The sequence below is a fragment of the Pleurodeles waltl genome, chromosome 2_1 (genome assembly GCF_031143425.1).
Source record: "Pleurodeles waltl isolate 20211129_DDA chromosome 2_1, aPleWal1.hap1.20221129, whole genome shotgun sequence".
Lineage (NCBI taxonomy): Eukaryota > Metazoa > Chordata > Amphibia > Caudata > Salamandridae > Pleurodeles > Pleurodeles waltl.
Window position 1 is genome coordinate 184379435 of NC_090438.1, and position 27923 is coordinate 184407357.

General features: G+C 43.8%; 1 protein-coding gene across 1 annotated transcript; it reads left to right on the plus strand.

The window, feature by feature from the left end:
- The first annotated feature begins 3103 nt into the window (after window positions 1-3103).
- On the plus strand, window positions 3104-21312 carry PGRMC1 (progesterone receptor membrane component 1). The gene is made up of 4 exons (XM_069212332.1): window positions 3104-3222; window positions 3563-3865; window positions 13850-14005; window positions 18986-21312. The coding sequence occupies exons 2-4, from the start codon at window positions 3574-3576 to the stop codon at window positions 19087-19089; spliced, it is 552 nt and encodes a 183-aa protein (XP_069068433.1). The 5' UTR covers window positions 3104-3222; window positions 3563-3573; the 3' UTR covers window positions 19090-21312.
- The last annotated feature ends 6611 nt before the right edge of the window (window positions 21313-27923 follow it).

The window sequence follows — 27923 nt, forward strand, 5'->3', positions numbered from 1 at the left end:
TCATGAAGAGCCTTTCCCAGTCTGCAAAACTAGAGACTTTAACAGCACTGACGTCTGACCACAACCCAAGTTTGATCACCGTTGGATACGAAATTGAATGCCAACAGCAGGGGGCAAAGTTCAATTACAAAAGGGCAGACTGGTACCTCTACGAGAGAAGCTTGGATGAAACCTTGACTTTTGATCCAACACGCTGTATCAGAGACATTGACCAAGCTGATGACTGCTTCACCGATGCAGTCCACACTGCCATCAAAGGCAGCATTCCTCAACAGACACCTCAACCCTGCTCCATCTACGACCTCCCAAGCAGCCTCAAGCATTCAATAGCCGAGAAGAATAGAGCACGAAGACAGTGGCAGAAGTATCGCACCCCAGGCCTGGTGAAGAAGTATAACAAGTGGACAAAACTGCTGAGGACACAAATAACCCGGCACAGAGGTGAAAAATGGGAAGCAGCAACAGCTCGTCTGAAGGTTTCGGACAATTCTCTCTGGAGAATGATACATCGCTTGACTGGAAGAAAGGAACCAAACCCACTGATACACGGAAAGACTCACCTGGAATGCAGCAACAGGGACAAGGCAGAGGTCCTGGCTGACACCATGGAGACATCCTTCAAGCCCAACCAGGCCAGCAAACTGAGAGTAGAAGTAGAGCAAGAAATCACCAAGCATTACCTGGAGCACCCTCCGGAAACAGAAGCTGCAACCATACAGAAATGCTCACGTGACGAAATACGAAGCCTGATAAAGAAGCTGAAAAGTGGCAAGGCCCTAGGAAAAGACAGAATAACCAACCAAGCCTTCAAGATGTTCCCAAATGCAGCAGTGGATCACCTTGCTGAAATTTTCAATGCATATCTCCAGCACCAACATATCCCTAAAGCCTGAAAAGAAGCAAGAGTCATTGTATTCCCTAAGTCTGGGAAGCCACTAAGAGATCCTACAAACTACCGCCCTATAAGTCTGCTATCTGGCCTATCAAAGCTTTTTGAAAAGGTAATACTTACACAACTCAGTACTTTTGCAACAAGCGAGAAGCTTCTTGTCAAAGAACAGTTTGGCTTCCGCAAAGAACACTCTACAAATCTTCAACTTCTTGGAGCTGCGGACATTATTAGCCATGAATTCAACATCAACAAATCAACTGGAGTTGTCTTCCTGGACGTAGCCAAAGCTTTAGACGGAGTATGGCAGAGAGGACTGATATACAAGATTATTAAGCTGAAGTTTTCCAGCTATCTGGTAAATCTGCTGACTAGCTAACTGGAAGGATGCACCTTCCACGTGGCAATTCATGAGGAATGCTCAACTGTATGCCCTATTCTGGCTGGAGTGCCTCAGGGATCAATCCTTGGACCGTTTATCTTTAATATATTTACAAATGATATTCCCAAGGACTTGAAGAAAACAGACCTCGCTCTCTATGCTGATTATGTTGCAGTCATTTCCCAATCTTTCAGCAAAAAGGAAGCAGCAAAGAACCCTGAAGCTTCACTCAGCAAAATCTCTGGATGGTACAGCTACTGGCGGATGAACCTCAACACATGCAAAACCACAGCAACACTGTTCACCAGAAAGCAGATCAAAAAGCATCCACTGATCCGCCTCAATGGAGAGGATGTAAAGTGGAAAAGCAGCATCTCATGCCTAGGGGAGACACTTGACTTCAAACTTAGCTGGAGAAACCATGGCGAGAAGACATGCCAGAAAGCAACAACCAAACTGGCTGCATTGTAACCACTTCTGAGAACGAAATCAATGCCTATGCGGAGCAAAGTGTGCGCAGTAAACACAACTATTCGACCCACAATGACATATGCTTCACCAGTGTGGAGTGGTTGCAAGCCGGAGTATCGGAAGCCTCTGCAGACACTACAGAACAAGGCCTCATGGATAGCTACAGGTGCTCCTTGCTTTGCAGGAACAGCAGACCACCTCAGAGATTTGGGCGTTGAGATGTTTGACGACCATCTCTGCAAACTCAACGTGAAATTGGATTGGATCAAAAAGGATTGGATCAAAAAGAAAACCCACTGATCAAGAAACTTGCTGACATTTCTGCAAACCCTTTTGACCACTATCCATAAGCCATCACAGCACTGACCATGTGAACCAACTTCAACTGTGACAAAGAGTCACAGATCAATAAGCAAACAAAACAGAGATTTAACAAGTCTGAAATGCATATGGAGTAATGAGGCTACGGCCTCGGTATCCAAAACACACGGCTGTCAGAAGGAATCTGACAGCCAGAGAAGAGAGGTGATGAGGGGATCACTAAAGCGAGTCGCTGCCACCCTGTCTGACTCAGTGTCGGTCCTGGGGCTCACATTACAGTCACTTTAAATATGTGATTGACCAAGTCAAATGCAACTTAGTAGCTGCGCGTTCTACTGCGGTGGTGTATTTTTAAGGACTAAAAATTTAAAACGACAGTGCATTGCATATTATCTTTCGGAGCTGTACCAAAGACACCTTTACAGGTGACTCCAAAACAAATATTTTTTAGTACCTCTACCCACATTGGCTCCCAGTCCCTAAAACAGGAACAGGCGAATGTGTGAACTTTACTCTCCTAGTACAGCCATTGGCAGATAAATGGCCTCTATGGAATGCATGGCCACAGAAAAGGGACTCCCAACTCATGAGCCGAGGCGCTACCTAGAGCCTAGCGACAGCAGTGAAGCTAAGCCCTTTAACGGTTGCTAAACAAGCGCCATCTTAAAATATCTTTCATTTGTATTCACCCATCCCCACGTGCCTAAGAAAAATACACTTTTCGTTAAATTAAACAGGTGACTTTTTAAGAAGGTAATTATTTAAACGTAACGTATGTCGCAACCATTGTAGAGACTGTTCAAAATGTTTACAAAAATATTTGGATACAAATTTCTTTTGAGAAATATAAGCTAACTATGAGAATATAAAAATGTAACGGTTCCTTAAGTGGAAGACACACCTAGAGTTTAAACCAAGAATACTGTGTCACTTCTGTGGCGGTGAAGGGCGCTGCTTTTTTCCAGGATGTCTACTATGTCGCGCGCTCGGTGCCGTGACTTCGGTCGTGAATCTGCGCAGCTTAGTCATTCCGTAGTGAAGTCCACGCTCCGGATTTTACTGTCCGCCCCACAGGGGCAGTGCCACACACCAGGGAAAGTAGAGACAGAGGAGTAGCGACCAGGGCAAAGTATCAGCAGTTGGAGTAGCACACCTCCAGGTAAGGGAGAAGCATATTTTAATTTAATAGCCATTTACAGGTCGCTTCAGGTATTAGCCGACTGACAACGTACGTAACGTTGTTGCTATAATAGTGATTTATTATTATATGTGAGAATGCAGTCGGATGTGTTGCAAGCGTGTTAGATGACAGCTCGGTGCAGGGCTTGTGTTTGCACAATGCAGAAGGTGCACACAACAGTCCCCGAGGATGGGCGAGGGGGTAGATCAGAATAGTTGTGTATTTAAATGTGCTGCAAGCTATGCTTACACATACTTGCAGCGCCAGGGCTGGTGTCTGTGCACCCTCCAAACACTCTCGTTGTGCTTGTGTCCCACAGGCACAAGGAACATGGCAGAGGAGGAGGAGGTCGAGGCCAGCACGAGCATCGTGCACGAGATCTTCACCTCACCCCTCAACCTGGGACTGCTGGGCGTCATCCTCTACCTCATCTACAAGATGGTGCGGGGGGACCGGCCCCCCGAGCTGGAGGAGCGGGAGGAGCAGCTGCCCAAGATGAAGCGGAGGGACTTCACCATCGCCGAGCTCAGCGAGTTCGACGGTACCCGCAACCCCCGCATCCTGATGGCCATCAGCGGCAAGGTCTTCGACGTCACCAAGGGCAAGAAGTTCTACGGGCCGGGTAAGAGGGGACACGAGGACACGGCATAGCCATCCCAGGGAGTTGTGCAATAGTTGGATCATGTGGAAGAACCTTGTATGACCTGCCGCCTGGCGTTTCGAAGTCAAACAAGCATTGGCAAAAACAGTAGACCTTCTGGATTTGCCATTGCTTTTTGCCGATGACGTGCATTATCAGCAAATAAAAATTAAGCATTTGCAAATGTGTTAGGTCGGAGTTTAATTTAGTAACAAAGAAACACCGTGTGGTGGGCATGCATATGTCTGCATGCTAGCACATTAGAGTTAAAGCTTTGGCAAGTAGACACACACATTTAAAGACAGACCTAAAGGCAACATTGTGCACACACGGACACCTCATAGACAGGAACCATGAAGATAGAATGCACGCATACACGTATTCTATACATTACACTATTATAATCTGTGCCACTGTACAGCAAAGAATCAAATTATGTGACAGGTTGATTTAATTATGCCTCAATAAGAGGTAAATTATGTGGCATAATGGGGTACATTTTGTGATAGTATTTCGAGTGTTAAACATGATAACACTACCAAAATATTCCCCTCTTTAGCAGCAGTTTAACACTAATGTAACAATAAGCAACTGAAAGATGACTAGTAAGCCTTTGAAAATGTCCTGCTGCCCAGAAACACGTGCCGCCTTCGTTTTTTTAACTTGACCTGTTTGAGTTAAAATCTGCAGCAGATGAATTATGCGGCAAATCCATACTTTTACGGATAAATTAATGGCTGCAGATTCGCGTAATTCCAGTGACCCTGATGACAATGCAGTCAAAGCATCATTTGGGAGATGGAGAGAAGGGAAAGAGATAGTGGCAGAAAAAAGCGCAAGTGAACAAGATAGAAACATTAAAAAACTATGAACAAATTGTGAGGCACAGAAGGAAAAATGAGTGAAAAAATGCCGTATAGCTAAGAGTGGGGAAAAGTATGTGCATCCAAAGTCATTAGCATACTTGCTACACAATTTATCAGGAACACCGTTTTCTCCTCGCCTGAGTGAAAGGACCAGAATTACCAGATGAATAGCAGGGCCGGTCTATGAAGTGTTAACAGCCGCCTGAACATTAGCTGCACAAAGAAAGACACTGGGGATTGGAGGGAGGGAAGGGAGAAGCAGAGTACAAAAGTAAACACAAACATACCAGAGGGTGTCTGCTTTTCTCCTTGCAATCAGTGCTGCTGTAGATTACAGAATATTGAATGGTCTTCATAGATAGTTTGATAGTAATTATCAAACGTTGCTTCGCAGTCTCATTACATTTCTAAAGTTTTTTTCATCCACATAACGAGGCTCCGCAGCAGTGCTTGATTTCTAAAAAAAAAAACGATTAAGTGCCAGAGCTCAAGGCACTTCATATAACACCAAAAGGCCTACCACTGCTTTTGAATGACAGTACCAGCATTTAGATTTATCATTTTTAAAGAACTGCTGTACAAACGCATTGTTTTGAAGAATATACACACAGTGCCCCCACGTGGTGTAATCCCATAATAAGTGCCAGTGCCGAGCACCGGAACACACCAGCACAAATTAAGCACTGCTCTGAAGCATAAAAGTAGTTAGATGGGACTAAGCTCAGTGTTCCACATACACAGGATGGCTTATAAAAATAAATAGAATAGTGTGTGGTCAACAGTTTAGAGGTGAGAGGGTTATTGCTTCCCGTGCCACTCAAAATATATTCATGAGTGCAATAGAAAAGTGTCACTTTTTAAAGACTTATGTTTCATTAGGATTTTTTGAACATTTTTTTTGCGTTCTCCGAAGGACGTGATTTGCCCTAAAGTTAGCATTCTTTTGCCAGTCAGTAGTATTCGGGAGCATGTGGCTCTGACTGTTTTGCACAGCTGTTGCACTAGCTTACATTGCAGTAACATTTTTGGAACCTAGTACGATTTCATGAGAGGCTAAATAATTTAAGTGAGCACTATGTTTTATACGTTATTCATTTTGTGAAAGTACATTTCGTGGAACTGCCTCTCAATGAATTCTGGCACATTCTGTTGGTGTCTGTTCTCAAGCATTTCATCCACAATGGTATTTAAAATGGTTAGGCTGTCGAGGCACTTCTAACACAAATAAGATTATAGTACAACACTGCATTATATATAACACTGCCAACTCACACACAGCAGCTAAGTACATACATCATCTTTACTCTGCGCCCCCCTGCTACAAATGCTGCTGAGGAGGAGAATGGCAGGAATAGACTTGAGTGGATTCTCTTTATCAATGTAGCTCATCTCTGAGACTCATCTGTAAGTAATCATGACTGTTGGCGAAAAGGTAGAGCTCAGTGCGAGCCATAGCATATTTTAGAGGCCACTCAGCAGTGGTGGGATGACTGGACAAAGCTTTTCTGGTGAAGTAATCTTTCAGCGGAGAAACAGGTCAGGGAAGAAGGAACACTGAGGGCGGGGGAGAGCACAGAAGGGAGAACAACACAGTGGAAAAAGGAGAAGCACAGAGGTAAGAGAGCAGTGGAAGAACACTGGTCGCAGAGAGGAAGCTGTACTTGGTCCATGTTCCACTGTAGGGACCCACATGAAGCCCCAGGAGGAAAGCAGAGGCAAGGAGGAGGTGCTGACAAATAGGATGCAAGGAAACTAATGTGACGTGGAAGCCAGCCAGTGGTAAGTAATGGGGTGGGCTCTAAGTCCATATTTGAGTTTTTTATTTTTTTATTATTTTTTAACAAGAGATTTTGCAAAACCTAAAAATACTTCACTAAAAGTCAGCAGTGGAAGGTATAGAAGCCAGCCAATTAGATTTGGTAAAGAGGCGCTGGGACAGACACAAGATTGTCAAGCTGCAATAAAGAAAGCAATTAAATAAGAAGTAAGCAAATGAGTGTAATTTATGATGAAACAAAAACGACTGCGGCAGCGTCTGCAACCTGGAGGCCGGGTGTTGTCAGCATCTCAGAATTTTTAAACTAAAAGATTTTTAGCTTAATTTGATCAAATGGAGCAAACCAAGACTTCAAGACACAGAATGAATTAGACTGTCACATAAAAGCCCAGTACTGGAAACAGTGTCTGATATGACATGGAATGAGTTGGACACCTTAGTCTGAGAAATTTCAAATGGTATGCATAAAGATATCCTCATAACTGTGCAAATTGTTAGCAGTACTGAGCTTTTTGTATTGCTAATTTCATTGGGTGCCAAATATGGGAACGGCTACTCTGTAAATACTGTGTTTACATTCAGGCAGTTAACTGCATTTATAAGGGGGTGGTAGAGGAATGTCTTGGAAAAAATCTGAGAGAACAGTTAATTGTACTATAGAAAAATATGGCCTCCAATAAGTCTAGGGAGGGAGTGAGATTGTGGTACAAACATTACCTGGAACAATTGGAACAGGAAAGAAAAATCACAGAAATGTGGCCCTTCCGTTGGTTACAAATATAAACCATAAGGAAATTACTGGGAAAGCTGAATGGCGGGGGCTGTAAAAATTGTCACGATGAAAAGTATGGTAAGTCATCTGGTTGTTCCAAAGGCAGGGGTTATCAGATAATGGGGTACCTAGATTGTGCCATGTGCAAGGGTACAGGTGTTCTGAAGGAGGCCAGGTGAAGGGGGTTACTGAAAGTCCTAGATACCAAAGGCACCACCCTTGGGCACTCGCTTTTCAACCTCATTCAATCCCTGCATGTAACAACTTTGAATTAAGTACTTTGCACAACATTGGCATTAAAAAGCACATGCTTTTAGGTAAAGAGTTTTGTAGGTTCTAGGACATGTCTTCTGCATTATTTAAAGCAGTTTTCCTGTTGAGCGGTAGAAGGTTGTAGCTTTTATGTTTAAATTTATTTTAGTAAATCCATCTTCAAAAATGCATTCTATCCAACACATGCCTTTGGTGAAAAACAAACTAGAAAGTCTATTCTTTTCAACTGTCTAAGTGGTATCCGAGCTACAGTAACTACAACACACAGATGCCAGGCAGTGTCTCATGGGGACGTTGCATGAGTACGGCTCATCCTTCTGCAGAATCTGTACCTGAAGGTATTAGTTAGGAAATTGGCATAGATTTGGTAACAAAAAGGGGAAGAATGAAACCAAGAAATCTATGACCTATGTGTCTGTGTAAATTAAATATTGGAGCATGCAAAGAAATGTCGCTAGAGCGCATTCAAGCCCATTGCTGGAATTGTGAAACAGTTTGTAAAATGAATGCATCCCAACAGCCTTTATTTGAACTCGTCAGTCGCCCATAGTTGTTTTGTCAACTTGTTTACATGTGTTTTAGCTTGCATGACAGCCACAGCAGGGTGGGCGGATAGGCAGGCGCAACAATCCTTTGCCGAGCCTGTTTTTAAATGAAGCGATTGTAGATATTTTATCAGGTGGCAGCTTATGTGACTATCAGTGTTGTGCCACTTTTATCCCCTTCATAAGAATAACTTCTGGGCCTTAATGTGCTTGTTCGATCAGTGTAAACTAAACTGATTTAAATTAGTATGGGTTTGTTACAACTAAAGAGGGTGAAAGAAATGGCTCCTGGAAATACCTTTTTCAAAAATGTCCTTTACTAGAGCAATTTACAGTAATGTCTAGTGAAAGGGAGTTCGAAAGCTTTAGGGATTTCACTGAGAAGGGAATTCATCCCTTTTTTTTGTTAAAGGAGTTTGTAGGACAACACAGAAAAAGAAAGTAGTAGAGTTACACTTACATTACTTCGCTTCATTCAGTTACTAAAAACCTTCTCAGACATAAGACCTCCCAATAGCAAACACAGACTGCCACCCTTCAGGAAATAATGAATACTGGGAAGGGAGTGGAAATAGAAGACAGAAGAAAGAACTCCCAACACACAAATATGACCAGCAATACCCCAAGCACCCAACAGGGTATCTATCTCGCCCAGCTATTAAACTACAGCCTGAAATGATGTTAGGTGTCACTGGGGGACAATTCCCCTGGACGATATAATAAGTGCATATCCACTCTGCTCCAAAAAAGTATGTAGTTAACTTTGACTGGTAAAGCAGAGAATACTACATCATGGGGTACTCCACATTTGGCAGGGAACCCAATCAACACTTCACATTAAGGGCCAGCAGTTCTGGCAGTTACACCCTACTTTTCTGTGTAGCTTGGCTTCAACCAAGAAAGATCAGGACTTTGATACATGTTATCTTTCTTTGGCATGGTTCCCCCAACTCCACCAACACAGTTCAAGCACACACTTCCCAGTTTCTGGGATTCTAGTCAGAACTCACTTTGCTTTGCCCACTTACTAAGGGATCTTCTGTTCGGTTACCAAGACTTGCTCCCTTAAACAAAATGAGCCACAGCTTCTTTCAGGTTTTGGCACCCAGTACTGGATCATCGCAAATTATCAAGGCGTTCTACCTCCCGTTCCAATTGGAGTGGGAGGTAGAAGCTATTGCTTTGACACTGTTGCTCACCTGCGAAAATCCTCAATGGCCAGGAGTCCATCCCTGTGCGATCCCATGGAGGTCAAACTCTGCATCCTCCACTAGAACTTGTTCTCAGTCATCTTTTAGCTTCTCCAGTGTTCGTTCTTTAGAAGGCAACTTTTTACTGGTTGAAGTCTCTGATTTCATCTCCTGCTGTAGATCAGACAACAGGGATTTCTCCAGGATATGGATGCAAGATGCGCAGGGCCCCATCCAGCTCAGATTTTGCTGAAAAACACCAGGATGGAGCAGCACCTGGTGCAAAAATAGGTTTTTGTTTTTTTGTGCAATCAGTGTTGCTTTGGTGGCATTGTGTCGCAAACACACGCACTGTCCTTTTTTGGAAACTGACAGTCATGAGGAAAACAGTCCCATGCACTCTCAGAGGCCCCAGCACCCTGTCAGATTCTTAATATACTGTGGCTGTGATTATTCGGTGTGAGAGGCCATGCTGGGCACTGTTACCCAAGCACCTCCCTGCCCCCCTTCAGCGCTAGTACCTCCTATTGCTCTTCGGTGTTACCCCGGGGCATCACTCATTTAAAATGCAACAGTGCTGGGCCCATTGCCGATCACCACTGGGTACAGTCTGTCATCTCCTCTCTCCCAGCTTCCTCCACAGCTGCAACTTTGCCTTAACCCATAGGGGCTTCGTCAAGAAGCCTCACGGCTGACACCATCTTAGGACACTGAAACAGACACTGATGCGAGCTAGGGGGATTGAGCGGGCAGTTAAACTAATGTATGGACCGCACAGGTATCAGGGCATCTCACTTCGCTCTCCTACATGTGTACATCCAAAGTCACCTGCCCACTCGTCTCGGTTCAGCCCCAAGCTGTTGGCACTTGACCAGAAAAGCTGCATTGAGTGTCTGACAACATAACTTGAAAGCGTCACAATCGGTTGAAAAACTGAGTTCTTGAAACTTGCATACAGCTAAACTTTACTCAAAAGGTCACGAGTTAAGAAATGTATACAAGGTCCCACCACCACGATTAGATTCAATGACTCCCTGCCCGCTAACCCCCTCCCCCCCCCCAACAAACACACACACACAGTGATGCAGACATTTTGTGAAAAGACCATCAACTCTAGAAAACTCTTAAATAAATCTGGTTCTGTGATCATTGTAAAGTGTCCGACTCTTTCAGTCAGACATTACATGTGAGTCATATCGGCTTATCATCTCTTCTAGCCGTCACATGGAGCTTGTGTAGAGACCCAAGAAACAAGGGCAGTCGTGTATTCTCAGCCCAGAGAAAGGCTGATGGGATGCATCCCGCACCCTTTTTAGTCACGCTCGCTGGTGAAATCGAAGACCAGCAAAGAACGCACCTGTGTAAACCAGTTCGAACTGATCAACAGCAAAACAGAAGTAAGATCAGGTGTCACCGATGTGAGAGCTTTCCACACTTTGGCTGAATGGAGAATGTAGTCTGACTAGTTGCACAAATCGGGGAAAACAAAAAGGAGGTGAGTGGAATTCTTGCAAAAATCTCAGCCGTTGGCAATTGTTCATGCTCTCTTTAATATTTATTCTGATTACCAGTCTCTGCAGAGTGGATCGTTCTGTCCTTCCGTATGTTGTCCTGGCCCTCTTTCACAGGAGGCTCACTTAGGTTGAATCCACCCACTTGGCATTCGTCCAGTTTAGCTGGTTTTAAGACCGAGTCTTTGCCTGCTGAAAGATCTCCGAGACAGTACCACGCTGTCGAGAAACGTGAGCGTCTCTAAATCTTTACATAACAGCGTTCCATCGAGCTTATAAATACTATTATTCAAGTAGGGTTCAACAAGCCTCAAAATGAGGCTTTCCGGCTAATGGTAGTACTCACTATTCCTAGACCAGTGTGTATTAATGAATTGCCTTTGCAGGAACTTTGTGATTCCCTGTTTTGCAACAAAGATTGTATGTTAGAGCTGCCATTGAACTAAGAAATTTTGGGGGACACTTTGGAACGACTTGTTCTCATGGTCTTCTGACAGACTTCTAAATATTTTTGTTTCATCAGATGTAGATTAGCGTGAACAAGATTTAATCGGGATCTTCACAGAACCCTTGCCCAGGTGCACTAGTTTCAAATATATCTCACTCACTGGATCAGCTTGTTTGCAGCATCCAATACGACACCTTGAGCTCTCGCAAGGTACCTAAGTAGTTTAAAGAGGCACTGCCCGTTGTTCAAATAAGATGGATTTAGATACCATCCAGCCAGAAATGTTCAGACCTGTATCTCATCTCCAAAAACGTGTGGCAGGCCTAGTGAGAGTATTCTTAGAGATAAAAAAACATCTTGATGGGTGCCAATGCAGATTTTCAGCCATGGTGGATCACAGATTCTGTCCTTCGTACTTCTGTGGCTGATAGTAAATGGCAGCATCCGCCTGCTGATTTTGCTACATTTGTTAGCAGTGGTTAACAACATTCACCAAGCTGTCGTCCATACCATGCAGCAAGAAGACTGCTTTGCTGGATTGGCCCTTAGATGGGTGGACACTGACCAAAGCCCAACCTGGAGAAGCCTGAGGTGATGAGATTGAGGACAGCTGCATCTGAGGTCTCTGAACTGCTTGCACCATTACACGGAGGACACACCCCATGGTTGGAAACATCTGTCTTAAATTTGACTTGGATCTCTCCGCGAGAGCCCACGTCAGTGCAGTAATTGTTTTTACTGCATCAAGAAACTGAGGCCATACTGTTTTCACTTATGCTTCACTGAGGTGGGAAGGAAAACCCCAGTCTCTGCCATTATAGGCTCAACACGTGTTTAAAGCTATTCTATGTAGCTAGACCTCCCAGATGGATCATTGAAAAAACTAGAGGTGATTGAGAATGTGGCAGCTAGACTCACGTCGAGGGCACTTGAGTTCTGCTGTGCTCCCCCTGCTTGGTATATTCCGTCCTTTTTGTTGCCTATTGAGGTTCAAATTTCTTTTAAAATCTTGTGTCAGGTACACTGATGTCTACCTGGTCCGACTTCAGTGTTTCTTAAGTGTTACATCAGGAAATACTATCCATCTCCCAATTTGCATTCAGCAGATCTGAATCTGTTGTGAATCTCATGTTCAATGGGGAGGGTTCTAGTTCAGTTCTAGCATTTGCCCTTAAGCACACTCCGTATTAGAGTTAAAAGAATTCAAAACAGGCTTTCGTCCGTAAGGCAATTAAACTTTGTTCTTTACTAGATACCTTGTACAGTAGGCTCGTACCATAAGATGCTTGTCTCTTTCCAGTACCAAAGAACCATTTGAAGGACTGACCACTTTATACAAATGTAGATAACTTAACAAGAAGATGTTCTATATCTGCATATATGTGTATGTATGCCACATTTCTGAATAAACACCTTAGTAAATCATGTAAATTGAGCACTGTTGCAGTACATTTAACTACTACATCTTTTTAATGCTTGGAAGAGGGGTCTCCCACTTGTGTAATAAGACCTACTTGTGTTCAATAAAATTGTGATGAGCTACTAATATTATTAGTGTTTTAATAGTCACCACATCAGACAAGATTACATCAGTGGCCACCCCATGCAAAATTACCAGCAGTGATCACCTACGTGCATCAGACAGGGGTGCCAGCAGTAATGTAAAAAAGGCTTTGTCAATTCGGAATGCCTCTACATAGGTAATATATGCCAACCACAGCTGTAGTGCCCCTGGCACAAAGTAGTAATATTTGTAATAAGTCTCCCCACATGATTATTCACTCAAATACGCTTTAAACATATCTTGAAAATTTAGACATTTTCTTCTCCAGACATCAGCTTGTGTTCTAAAAATTCACACATCTTCGTCTTGAATACATTATTTTGACATATTATCAATTCAAAAAACCAAAAGGTAGGCTGGGATGCACACAGGAGAACTACTTACAGGCAGGTGGAGAGCTACCAATAGCTCACAAGCTACTCATTGGAGAATTCTGTTTTAGAACAACCTGCACAAAAGGGTTTGAACTCATGGACATTAAAACATTGCATTCTTCATCACATTGCTCCCCGAGGCCTATGATCTACCCCTGGATGTGTTCATTTTGAGCTAAAGCCCTGCCCTCAGTGAGCAGGTGCACACTCGTAACAGTCGGCATTATGTGATTAAAATGTAGAATATCATGGCGTGGTTCAGATCTGGCCTCCCAAGTGTTTTTGCAAATCTCAGGTACTGTTCTTTTTATGACAGACCTTTTTGGTATCAGACGCTAATGTGTGCAGTCATACGTGTTGGTAATGTTTAACTTGCTTAAAAGCTGTTTAGACACAGTGACTTCTACTCCACTCTGTATTGCAAAACTTGTCTGAAAAGTAAATAAAGGATTCGGTGGCTAGACCCACTTTGTGCTGTGCTCAGTATGAACTGACTTTCTTGGTGCAACCTTTGGAGTTTGAACCTGCAGGTGTATGGCCAGGGGAAAGTCACAGTTTTGGACCTAGACCAAAGTGAGACAAAGTTCTTTAATTTAAGTACTTATGAAAAGCTCAAGTTAACGCAACATTTTTGTTCCTATAACAGAGGGCCCTTACGGTGTGTTTGCGGGGAAGGATGCATCTAGGGGCTTGGCTACCTTCTGCCTGGACAAGGAAGCCCTCCGTGATACGTATGACGACTTATCTGACCTGAATGCTACTCAGCGAGAGACCTTAAGTGACTGGGAAGCGCAGTTTTCTTGTAAGTGGATTTGTGTCTGATCATTACATTGGCCACATACTGGTATTGACTGTAAATATTACACTTGTCTGTGCGCTTGACTCCAGCCAGAATTATTTTGAAAATGCAGTGCAAGCGTGTCAGATTTAAAAGCCTTTTTTCTCTTGAAAGTTTTTTATATTGGTGATGCTTGCCGTAGTCCACCACAGGGCCGGACTGGGAACAAAACACAGCCCTAGCATTTTTTTTTTTGTCAAGACCAGGCCTCATAGTGCATGAACTGAGTGCAGCAAGTGAGCTTGATTACTGCAAAGGGAGATTCGTGGGGTTCTCTCACCCAAGAATCTTTTGAAAAAAATGCAAATATGGTACGTTTTACAATGCATTTTCATTCTAGAAGCTTGTCCAGTCATTGAATGGATGGGTGGAGATTGGAGACATCACTGCATGGTTCAATGAATAAATAGTTGATGAGGCGTGAGTGTGCAGATTAATTCAATAATGGATGCCAGTGAATAAAGGCTTCTAGCTACGTGGAGCAAATGGTCTCAGTGCACTGACCAAGGATACACGCTATAGTTTCCATTTTAAGTTCTGCATTAAAACATTACCCTCCCCAAACACTACTACCACCAGTCCTTATGAAACATGCATAGTCTGGATGTATTTAACAAAGCGCACTGATTTAGCACCTCAAAGAATTAAGCACACGGCATTACCCTTTGTTCTACAGTGGAGATTAAATGAGATAAATGACTTGCACAGTTTGAAACCAGGAAACCTTGCATCACTCTACTTCCATTTGACCACATTGTGTAACCCTAGCAGTGCTTAATTTGTAGACGAATGAGTGCCGGTGCCCAAGGCTCTGCCTAGAAGCCCGTGGCCAGTGCTAATAAATGTCTGAGTGGTTTTCAATCCTCCTTGTGCTTTTTAATTCAGTACCAGACGCTCCCTACTTCTTTCTCTCACTTCCTGCAAGTTCCTTCTTTCTCTCTTGGTGTCAGTTTATCTATATTTCTCTTCCTCCATCTTTCTGCTTTGTGTTTTTTCCCCCTCTTTGGCTCCTGGAAAACGTTTGATGAGGAAAAATATGTGCCGGTCCCCAAAAAATCAGTGCCGGTGGCTCCCACTGGTTCTAATTGAGCACTAGATCCTAGCCAAGTCATTTTTTGATCCTACCACCTTTTCCGCCATCATCACGTAAGTGCACCTTGGAAAACCATCAGATAGGGCTGTGCTCCCCAAAAACAAACAGACTTTAATGTTACTCCTTCTGTAGTGATACCTTAGGCCATGTATAAGGGGCAAAATTAAATGGAGGAACTTGCAGAGCTCGCAACTACATGGAGCCATCTAAAAAAAAAAAAAGTCAGAGAACTAATAAAAGAAATCAAGTAGGTTCATAGTGTGAATAGCCATGTCTTCGTGGATTTCCTAGAACAAGGATGGCATTTCAAAGACGCCATTTCAAGTGGCAAAGAGTTTTGTAGATTTGTGAGGGACTGACCGCTGTGGGCAGTACACAATGACTTGAACTTGATCCTCTCGGCTGTAGAAAGCCAGTGCAGATGACTTGTGGCCTGCCAGGCAGATTGGTGTCTTGGTACCTTACACAGAATCAGCTTTGAACTACCTGAACTTTCTTTAACGCGGCCTGGGGAGGGCCAAGATAAAATGAGTTGCCTTAGGCTGGGCATGACAAAATAAGCGCCTGGACCACCAGCCTCCTTGAAGAAGAGGCAGAAACTTATGTAACATCCTCAGATTTCCTTAACAGATTGCCGCTAGTTTTACAACCCGAGAGGCAAATGTTATTTTTGTCCATCCACATTCCCAGAATTTTTGTGGCTGATGTCCGCACCCGAACTTCTAATAATTGCCAGTCAATGCAGTGGCACAGTTTAATATACTAAAATGAAATGTGTTTCAAAGGCCACATTATAAAGAAAAACTCTGTTTTTAATTTTGAAGAGTCTTTCGGCCAGATGTATCAAAGGGTTTTATCCCTCACTCGTGTACGGGAAAATGGGTTCACACATGACCCTTTATCTTATATGTACAGCCCTCTCTGAGCCAAGTAACAGAAGACCCCTCACTTTCCAACCCCTCCAGTGGCCTGAAGATCAGTAGTGCTAGAGGCGACCGTGCAGGAGACAGGGACCACCCCAATGCAAAAGCAGTAGTTTCAAATCGTACTTTAAAACCATTTGTTCTGTGCTATTTATTTTTAAAGGCGCGAGGCGCTACAGGCAGCAAACATGGCCGCCCTCACCTGCAGCGAAACCAGCCCCCATCCTGCCAGCCCACTGGGAAAGTGCCCGGGCCCAGCAGCGCCAGGCCGTGCCTCCTGCGCCACCTTTCTGTGGATGCAGAGGGGGGGGGGGGTGGGGGGGGTAAATGGTCAGGTCGATAGAATGTTCATTGGAGTGAGGCACCAGTGGATTCTGTTCTGCTTGTGTGAGAAGCTGATGTGACTCTTCTGCTGGTTCTGTCAGGAGACTGTTTTCTGCTGTGGAGTTGAGTTAAACTTGGAAGCATTTCCTGGCTGGTGTGCCTTAAGGTACAGAAGCTAATACAGTGTACAATTGTTAGTAACTTACAGTCAAGCCTTGTAGACCACCTTTACTAATGGCCCTTTTATTGGGTGCATTATAATTACAGCGCACACCGAAATGTAATGAGCCACTCGTAATGATGGCCTTAGCATCAATGTATGTGTGCTAGGACTTATTTGCGTGCAATACTTTCCCACGTCAAGCGCAGCTCTTCCCATTTAGCTTAGGTGCCTCCTTCCATGTGGTCATCACTTGCATCCGGGGTCATGTACAGTGTTATCTCTTATGGTTCCTCCCCCTCCGCCCCCCACATTGTGGATGGCCGGCCCTCCTTCCAGAAAATGATGTCTGCCGTGAATGACCCCTCCATGTCTCCAGTCCCATGTTCATCCCATCTCCCTCCTCAGCTTCTTTTGTTCTCCGAATATGCTGTATTTTTAAAAGCAAGACAACTTTCCTTTTCTGCTAATGTCTGTTCTGGTCACCCTCCGCACCTCTTGTGTCTTGTTGTGTCTGGTGGTTGTTTTGTGTGTGGGTAACTGGCTTCTCCTGTTTTAGTGCCGCGATGCCTTCTATAGCTCAATCTCATGCCATATGCGCCCCCATGCCTTGTGTGCCCTACTAACACCAATCCAGCACGTGGCCTTCCCTGCTGCAGTGTGATAAGTAATACTCAGTCTTTCCGTGTGGTGCATGGTCACCTCGGCTCCCACAGTTGTGGCATATGAGCTTCCTACACACGGCGCTCTCTCGCCCTGATGTGGCATGTCACTTTCTCCATGTCTCACAGTTGCACGTGGCTTTCCCCGCCTTTCATGCTGTTAATGGCCATCCCCCATGGAGCGCATGTACTAAGCTGCCCCTTGTCATGTATAGGTGTCCTGCCATGCTTTGGGTATATTTGCCTGCCCTCGTGTTATGTATGGCCCTCTTCCCTCATGTGATGTAGGGGTTGCTCTCTTCTATCCTGTATGCCCTGTCTCTGTTGTGTATACGTCCCTGTGCATTTTCTCTTTGGGGTGTCCTGAAAAGCCCCTGCATTAGGGTAATGTAGGAGGCGTGGCGTGGTGGCATCTGTTTACAGTCTGGCTTCGAGTTCTTTCTATATGTTTATGTTCTGCCTTAAATGCCCCGAACCTTCCATCAACACTGCTGGATGCGCTCAGCAGAGGCGTATCTTGATACAGTACGGTTAATCTGCTTCCACCTACCATGGGTGAAGGTTGTAATCTAGCAGCCAGTGTAACCTATGCAAGATTATTGGCCCGTCAGCCAGTGTAGTCAGGGTCATTGCAATTATGAGGCAGGCGAGGGCCAAATTATGCAGCATGAAAAGCAAAATGTGCAGCATAATTCAGCACATTTTGTAATAGCACTACTTATTTTGTTGGAATTTTTGATTCATGGCAATATTATCCAGGCAAAAGGGTCACCTCATTACCATTAGTTTAACATCCAAATACGGTAATAAGCACTTCAAGGATTATCAGTAAACCATGTGAAGGGTCTTCCACTGCGTGGCAACAAGTGTCGTCCTGTTTTAGTACGTGTTCTTCTGTATTAGCTGGAAAGTGTATTTTTGGTTAAAATCTGCTGATCATGCAGCAGATGATGGCATTATGCGGCAAATGCGGTTGATCTATATTTAAGCTGAATACTGCAGAATTACACAACTCCAGTGACCTTGGGTATAGCTGATGGTGGGATGGGTAGAAAGGAACAGGGCAGTTGCTCAGTGGGCTGTCAGCCAATTAGAAAAGTCAAACCAATAAGATTATGTTCTGATTGGCAGTCAGAAAAAATGGAAGAGCAAGCTATTTCAGCCTTTCTGATTGGCTGCCTCTATCATTCTGAACAGTTCTTTGTTCCATTAGCCCTTGAGTTTGGTTGATGGCAGTCCGGCTTCCCTGGAATGTTTCACATTTTAGGCAGGCTGGACCACCTCACTGCAAGATGGTTTCATGTATTTAGGACTGGGTTATCTGCTTTGTGATGAACTTTTTTTTTTTTTTTTTGGAGTTAGGGATGGGTGAGAGGGGTTGTATTCTGCTAATTATGCATTTTCCCTGGACGAGAAAAATAAGAAAGTTATCCCGGCCCATTATGGCAGTTGCAGCCATTTGATCCCTTCTGCAGCCAGCCTCAGGCTCGTATTCAGTGGTACACTCTCGAGCATTGGAAAACACAACACGGGGCCCGGTTGGGAGAAAACAACTGGACATATTTTCTGTCCGTTGTTCTTAGATATCTTTGAGAACAACCACATGGGGCAGCAGGTTTGGAGTTGCAGATAATCCCTCTATTCGAGCTCAGTACAGGGTGAAATGTCCTCATTGCACAGGGCTAAATAGCCATCAGAGTTGCACTTTGTTCCATAATTAATGTTCTGTGTGTTTCTGCTCGTGCATAGTCAGCAGTTTTTATTTTTATTTTTTGTTGACAGTCAAGTATCACCACGTCGGTAAGCTGCTGAAGGAGGGGGAGGAGCATACCGAATACACAGACGAGGAGGACACGAAAGATGCTAAGGACCGAAAGAATGACTAGAAAAACCACCACGAAGAAAGTCTATTTTTATACAGTGACGAGCAGTGTCACAGCGGTCGCATGTTTTCATTGTCCATGTTTTTAAAACACTAACGTTTTGCTGTGGCTCTTTTCTTCCTTTTGTCCTGAACCCTTATCTTTCTCGCACTAGACACAATATACCTTTTATTCACGGACACTTTGGTTAGTTTGACAGCTTTCCGAGGCTGCGTGTTCATATCATGGAGATTTGTGTTGAAAATAATACTGTTCGCTCCATTGTGTGGAGACGCCCGTCAGGGATTGCTTTAATGTTTGTCAACTCTGCAGTGTGCAGCGTGGGTGCCCAGCATTGATCCATACGGACCGGATCCATGTCGTGTTTTCGGGACATCCACCTGGCATACATTTATGCACAGTGGGCTCAAATAGGAACTATTTCCATGGTCTGTGGTTATCCGAAAATCTAGCATGGATCAGGCCTTCATGAACCCACGCTGAACACCCCATTTGGCAAAAATGTTTCTGCAAGAGAAAAAAACAGCTTTTTGATTGCAAAAAATCTTCTTTTTTTATTTTTTTAAAAGAAATGGAACCGGGAGAGTGGGCTTTTTTTGGGGGGGGAGGCTAATTGGGGGTGGGAGGGGTCATGCTTTCAGAATAGAGTTTGTCTGCTAAGTGACTAGATCAGTTGGCAAAAAAGATTCCAGGTTTTGACCAAGAACCTTTCCCGTTCATAAATACTCATCAGCACCTTAGTTTTGAGACCAAATGTCAAACTTTGTTCCACATGATATGCAGACTGCACAGTTTATCTCCCTAGCTGTCTCTCTACAAGCACAGCACAAGATACAGTATAAGTGGCCAGTTGTTGCGTTTATGATTTGTGATTGCATAAATGTCCTGGGCTCTTCAAAGACGGCTTTTGTAGCTTTGTGCATGCCCCAAAAAGTATGCTGGAGGCAGTTAGTTACTCTTTTTCGTCATTGCTTGAAAGCTTTGTTTAATAATTGTAATTGCATTATAAACAGCCTGATTGAAAGTTCAGTGCTGTGGCATGGAGGTGCCCTATATCATTTGAATGGTTGGAGTAGCAGAATATGACCTTCTTTCTTGAGTCTGCAATAATTGCTTTATAGCGCTCTTTGTTGTAAAACGGGGCAGTTGTAATGGACCATACAAGTATAATTTGTTAAGCGAGGGCTAGAGTAGACCTGCAGTTTGGCACCACACCTGTCTGTGCTGGGATACTGATGTTCTGTTTTTTCTGATTGAGTCTCTGGTGGCATGGAGTGCTGTGGACCAATTTACGGAGTTTTGTGAAGCAATTAACACAAACTAGTGAGGTACTCGTGTCAGTGTTTCAAGCACTGCTAGACAATGTGGTGGACAGCACCTTCCAAAAATTTTAAGACGCACTAAAAATATGCCATGTGATCTAATTCTTTTTTTTATCTTATACACTTGGAGGAAAACAAGCGTAGGGAGGGAACGTTACTTTTTGTTTCCAGTATTATTGAAAAGAGTGTATCATTCTTCCCGTTATTCAAAGGTTACTTGGCACTCTAATTACATTTTAAGGGAAATCTCAAATTTACAGGGTGGGTATAAGGTGGGTAGTGATTCGAACCATGTGTTGAAGTGCTTGGCATCTCACTGGTTCATCTGTTCCTGCTAACCCGGCTAGAACCTGACCAGTTCTGGCTGCCCATCTGTGCCAGTACCACCGCTTAAGATTACCACGTTTGTTCCCAATCTTTTTAAGAAGAGACAGCAGGCATACCGTCTATCCAGTGTCTTTTGATGTAACAGCACGTTCAGGTTGAAATGTGCTTAATGACTCCATATTCAGTTAGGTTTATATTTCCTTGAGCGTTCACTTTCCATCATCCTTTTGCTTGTGAAACCTCTTGAGTTTGTGACTTGTGTTTTTTGTTTTTACCAACTACCAGTGTCAGGTGTATGCAAATCATTTGGGGACCTGGTGGGTAAGTACGGATTTCCATTCCTCGGCATGTTGTGGGCCTAAGTAGTATCATTGATAAAACGAGGAGCGGTTCATATGGCAAAAAAGGACAGAAACTTTGATCATTCTTAATGTTGATGATTGTTACTCGCAAAATGGTTGAAAGTTCATTATTGTTGGTGCTGCTTACAGATAGAAATGAGAAAGCCAATTTAAATACATTCGAACTGTGTATTCTTGTACCTATGAACATTAAAAAGCTTTTATCCTTTGAAAAATGCCTTTTTTGTAGATTTATTCATGGTTGAGAGTCGTGGTAACTATTCTACAGGGTTCAGTGAACTGCGTATTGTTTGGTGAAAAGCACTAGTGCCTTTCTGTCTGTGGCATTTCTAAGGAATGGTTTTATAGGAGGTATTAGAGGAGCCCCCTTCCCCACTAGTTCATTTACCAGAGTTGTGATGGTCAGGAAAGTCGAAATGAATCTGTGACCTGAGTCCAATCAAGAAGCTGCCTTGTGGTGTGGAAGAGAAGATGGCTGAAGAGTTCTAAAAAGGTGAGTCTCTCTGTATGATGATCCATCAGCATTGAGTCTCAATGCTGTCAACCCAATACTGCAAAATATCTAATTTCATTTGTATTGCGTTGTTTTGGAGAAGTTGTGATGTGCAATGTATTGGAGCACTAATAGCAATCCCAGTTTGGCACTTTAATTGCCCATACTCTGCACCCCTACGCCCAACTCCATCCCTCTTTGTGCATGTCTTGCAGTATTCCTATCCTGGTGCAAGGATTTTCTGCCTCAAAGACAAAGATCTTGCAGGGCTGGCAGAGTGCCGTTAAGAGACGGAAGGTGTATGTGTGTGACTCGTACCTCTGTCTTTTGTAAGGCATTTAATAGCCAATGAAATGCCTCTTAACGTTGATTGTCAACAGGCCCAATTTTGGACTATCCATATTACGATAGAAATATATGATGGGTTACTTTCTTAAACTATGTGTTTAAAGTTTACAAAACGTTTTTGTAACTTAAAAGAAAAATAGAAGTTCGGAGATATCCAGCTGATATACAAGCCCAACAATATTTGCCCCCAATCACTAAATACTGTTCACAGTGTCGTACAAGAACATAGCTTCCACAGTCTAGTTGCAGGTTAGAGTTTGGGGTCTTTTGTTGATTCAGTGTGGGAGAAGCAGGAAGAGAGGAACTTGCGGAAAGGGAGCGCGGGAAACCCTCCATGGTGGCAACAAACCGTTGATAGAACCAACTACAAAAATTGGGATGTGTATTATTGTCAGATGAGGTTACGGCATCTCTGTGTGAAGAACTAGAGGGCCCGGGTAGTGGTTGACCTCTGGGGCCCATCCTAGCTTTAAAGTCCACTTTTCATGTTCTTGTTATCAAACAAGCTTCCTCGCTTTGTCCTCGGCCATTGGGGCATCACTGTGAAGTAGAATCCCTCATACGGTCTAGGGGGCCATCAGCAGTGTGTGGTTATCACCAAGGGTGGGGAGGGCCACCCAGCGGCCAATAGGACGGTGACTTTGGCTCTGCTTTGGTGGAAGTCTCATGGAGCCGATCTTTTCAAACACTGGGCGGTCAGGCAGATGGCATGCTTTATTCTTTGTTTCGCTAGTATAATTTTGTGCCTTCACTGCTTGATGGTCAGAGCTTCGATAATTAATCATACATGTATTCACAACTGCCTCCAATATATGGAGTAAGTACTTTTCTTTTTTGTTTGTGTTCAACTATTAATTGAGATCTGAATTGGGAGAGTTTTACCAGGTATCCTACTTCCCTCACAATTTCTCTCAAAATGTCGCTGTGAAAGGCCAGCACACCTGCCCAGATGAACGCTCACTCCCTCATCTCCAGCTGTTCCAGGACCTGGACGCTAAACAATCTTTTTTCAACTTTACACAATGGCATTTTCTTCCACGAGGGTAAACTTTGTTTCATTGTATTAAAAGAGCTGGTCCTATTTTTTTTTCTGAGGGCGGTTTTAGCCATTTCCTCCTCCCACTTGAGTTTAATCTTATGTAGGACCGTAGCTTCCTCTGCTTTTAATTCCACTTCATAGTACATAGATAACACATGTTTTGAGGTCTTACATTTTGTGTTTTGTTCAGTAAGCTAATTTTTAGGACTCAGTTCAAGTTTATGAAAATGAAGGTGCAAGCTTACTTAGTGGATAGTTTTTCGGAGGTGCAGGGGGTTCAGTTTCAGAGTAGTGGTTCATGGAGAGGAAAAGTATACAACTGATCCAAGACTTATTCGTGTTGGCCAGTATTCATAAACGCGTGCAGCAGCTCATCCTGGTGTCCTCCCAAGGAGGTAAGTTTAACACCACATTGTCCCTAAGGAATGAAGGGTATTCCCCAATGACTGTCTGGTATTTAATGTCACAATGTTGGGAACAAATGTATATCAATAGGGGAACCGGGGCAATGACCTCTGTATTTCGTTGATTTGATCCATTTGATTCAAATGAGACATAAACAAGTTGCAAGGGACGAACATCTGGTATCCGCCTAGGAGTAGTGTCCCATGATTTTTTTTTTTTTTTTTGCAGCGTTTTTGGCCCCTTAATGTCTAAAGGGCCATTAAATTGCAGGTCTTGTGCTGCTCAAGTGCAACTTCGGTGTGCCCTGAGAATGAGGAGAACCTAATTTTGTTCCCACAGAGCATTCCATGACCCTGTCTATGGAAGCTCTGGTTGATGGCGACATATCTACATTTCTGGGATGCCTTTGTGCGTGGTACCAGCCTCCCCTTGTGTCATAGTGTCCAGAGGCTTGGGGCAAGAAGGGGTTTCTCTTTTATTAAGTGCATTGTTTGCAAACATTTTGAGCAGCTATTAATGACTTAATGAAAGCCTGCATGAAATATAATAGATACTGTACTAATGTTACTGGCACGTGTAAGCTAAGGTTACCAGAATATGTCTGCAAACATTTAATGTATAGTATAGATGGTGTTGGTAAGCTGAAGGATGATTGTTGCCTACTGGGGATACTCCCACACCCCATCTCCCACTTCCTTTGTTTTAGGTGACTGGGAGGGAATTACTGTAGTTTTCCGTCAGTGAAGCCACCAGAGGGCTCACTTTTACCCTCTACATAGAGCCAGATACTCCTGTTATAACACACTCTCCTCTGAGGATATAGGTATTTGTGTAGAATGAACCTAGCCAAAAGACTGCAAAGCGTGCTGTACATAGTCAAAAGCAGAGATCCAGTCAGTTGCTGATTGGAGGGGATGCTGGTTCCTGAGAGTGGAGGGGAACTGTTACTTTGCCTTATTATAGCGATATAGAGTTCTTTAAAGAGGTGTGTCACCATGTCTTTACTAAATTGGAGTTTGGGAGGGGCATTCCTGATGAATAAATATGCAGACCTGTTTCCTGCTTTTTCTTCAGCTCTTACGTGTCTCTAGTGTTATGATGCCCTGGCTGCTGGTGTGCTGTGAGCCACCAGAGTTGAGGTAGGTGGTAGTGCCAGTTGGGGTGGCTTTGTAGATGACACAGATGGTTTTGAAGATGGTGCTACATGGCAGAGGAAGCCTGTGGAGTTCTAGCAGAGTGGGGAAATGGGGAAGTGGTCATATATCTGCTGATCCTTGATGGTGGCTGCTGGTGCATGCTGTGGTAATTAGGATGCACTTAAGGGGGCCTTTTTGGTGGTCTGGGAAGCTATGGAGCTTGGCCTTTCCACCATCCAGATGTGAGAGTAAAAGGGTTTGAACATCTGTTTTGAAGTAGTTTTCTGGAAAGAATGATTATACTTTCTTCTGTAGTGATAGCTGGTACACCAGGTATTGTTTTTTTCATGGGTGTTCTTTGAGGTTGAGTTTGATATCCATAGCGAAGCCTAGTTACTTGGCACTGGGTGATAGTTTGAGTTCAAATCTGTCCAAGTTCATGTCATTGAGACACGTTTGGACTAGTTGTTCCTTGTTCTTGGTGAATAGTAGAAGTACTGTCTTGGTGGGTTTGAGCTTCAGAAAGTACATTTCATTCTGGTCTGGATGAAGTTTAGGCACTGCGGCTGCTTTAAAGCACAGTTGTGTGTCAGCGGCATATTGGTGCATTGTTATGCTGTTATCAATGGGTAAAGGCCCTAGGGGTCTCATGTAAAGGTTAAAGATGTCAAGTGACAGGATGGATCCCTGGGTCCCTGGTAATTCCATAGCTGAATGGGATTTCCAGGGGTCTTATGGTGCCCATTTGAAGCAACAGTATTTGCTGGAGGAGAACCAGTAAAGGATATTGCCAGTGAATCCCATTAAAATCTTGAGGTGTGAATGAGGGTGGGATTATTGATGGTAATGAAGGTGTCTAAGAGGTCATCCTTATCAGTTTCAGGAGGTAGGGTCTGCCTTTACCTGTGGCCATGAGGTCATCATCTGTGATTTGTAATGCAGCTGCCTCCATGCTGCAGTGTGATCTGAATCAGGACTGGTAGTGCTGCTAGAGATGGTTGACATTGTGGTGTTGTAGTTGTGCTTTTTCAGTTATCTTGCCAGGGGAAGGTAAGCAAGTGATTGTCCAGTTGGAAACAAGGTCATCAGGGCGTATTGTGGGTTTCTTCAGAAGTGTGTGTTTGGGGGGTAGAGGAGGGATATGACCTGTCTTGAGAGATTATTGAAAGATGCCTTGAACGAAGGAGGTGTTGACTCCAGTGAGTAGGTGTGAGAGTATTTCTCCAGACAGGGCTTTCATGAAGGGCGGAGGTAAGACTTTTTCATAAAAGGTAGCTTTGGGGAGGCTAAGGATGTTAGCGAGGTATGCAAGACACAGTTGTTTGAAAGATGACTGGTTTGGGATGCTGTGTGGAAGGGCGGGGTGTCAGATGAGATGCAAGCTTGCTGTTGTTGATGTGCTGATGGATATTCTCAAATTTTTCACTGAAGGAGAGGTTGATGGCATTTTATGTATCTGTGGTGTGTGGGATTGGAGCGTCAGGCAGGGTGATTCAGTGCCCTGCTCAGTATACGGTAATTATGCGATCAGCAAGGGAATCAGCTATAAGAAAGGCAATCTCGAGTGTGTGCGCTGATAATCAGAAATGACCACAATGGCGTCCAGATCACGTTCAGGAGAGCTGCTCCTTTTTCTGTGGCTTCCTGGCCCTTGCAAAATTAGTAGACATAGACAATCAGTTGGAATTTGTTTTGGTTCTTTTTTATTGAGCTATCATTCGTTCATCCCATACATAGACAGCAATATACTGCTGAAGTCGGGGGAAACAAGAGTCTGAATGAAAACATGTATATAATTCAAGACACAAGAAACTTGCAATCTATCTGTACAGACAAAACCTGCATGGAGATCGGGTTCTAGAAGAGTGCAATGAATCTGTCAGGTACAGGGGATTTTAGCATATGGGCACATGTGGGGAGATAAGCCATTCAGTGAGATGTGTTGAGTTCTGGATCATCCAGGGTCAAAAGACAGTCCCTCAACGGTTGTCATGTGTCCTTAGGTCAGGATGTAGGTCAGTGACCTTCAAACATTTTTATACTGCACCCCTCCCACCCCCATGTGGAAAAAAAATAACTGAGGTCCCCCTCCGAATTTTTCTCAATTATTCTATAATTTGGCAATGTTTAACTGTGTCTAGACTTATTTAAACATTGCAGTTAAGTTCTGTTACTGTTTGATAAATGTAATCAAGTACATGATGCCAAACATACTCTTCTGGTTAGGCAGACCTTATTAACGTGTAAAAGTATCCACAGTGTCATAATTAGAAGTGGGGGTGCTGGTTTCGGAGAGTATTTGGAGTTCCTTCCCTTTTGACACATACTCCTAGCTTGGATATAAATGACAAAACATGTTTAGGATGCTCATTACAGTTCGGTTTCCTGCTGCCCTTTTTTTCAGCTTAAAACAAAGCCCTGTTATTTACATATTCACCAAATGCTTCTTTTGGCCAGACCCTCCCCCCCCCCCCCCCCCCCAGTATCACTTGAAGCCCCTCCAGTTTGATGACCCCTGATGTTCAGTTCACTGGTACTATCACAATATATGAGGCTTTTCAGACAGGTTTTCGGTGTAGGTAATGAGTTGGAGCCCCAGTATAAAACTATCTCTTGCTTGGCCAACAGTAAGGCAATAGCTACAAATTGCCTAGTGGGTTTAGGGATGCTCTCGACATGCTCCAGTAGCGTCATCAGCGGGTCTGGTGAGAGGGGGGTGCCTAGCGTCAAGGCAAGTTTACTAAAGACGTCACACCAGTATGCGTCTATGGTGTAACAAGTTCAGGTCGTGCACAAAGTGTGCAGTCGATGTCTTGCATTTGTGGCAGTTAAAGGAGCGCGTGGGGTTTAATTTGGCAAGGGCGGCATGTGTTATATAGACTTTATGCATACATTTATAGGGCATTAATTTGTGATGATGATTAAGTGAAACCGAGCGTGTTTGAGTGCAGCAAGCATACCACACCTTATCTGATAGTGAATGTCCAAGATCCGCCCCCATGTCCCCCATACTCTCTGATCAGAAATCAGGAGGAGGCCAAGATATGTACAATATAATTTGGATATCGATCCAGTTCTCGCATCCTCTGTAATGATCAATGTAAGAGGAGGGAATTCCTTTGGTGCCAGTAGGTAAGAGGGCAGTAGGGCGCGTAGTGCATTTCGGAGGCGATGTAGTATAAAATTGATGTAGGTGGCGAAGGTGAAGTGTTCATCTTCCGTATGTGAAAACACATGGACATCAGGAAAAAGGTTGCCAAAGGTTTGCAGATTTAATGAGGAAGCCACGGGTTGTCAGCCAATGGGATCGTAGGGGAATACTGCAGGCCGCATGCTAATAGGCAAGCCAGTTTTTGCCAGGTCCAGCTTGTCGAAAAGTGTGTTTGTATGTCAATTGGGTCCATA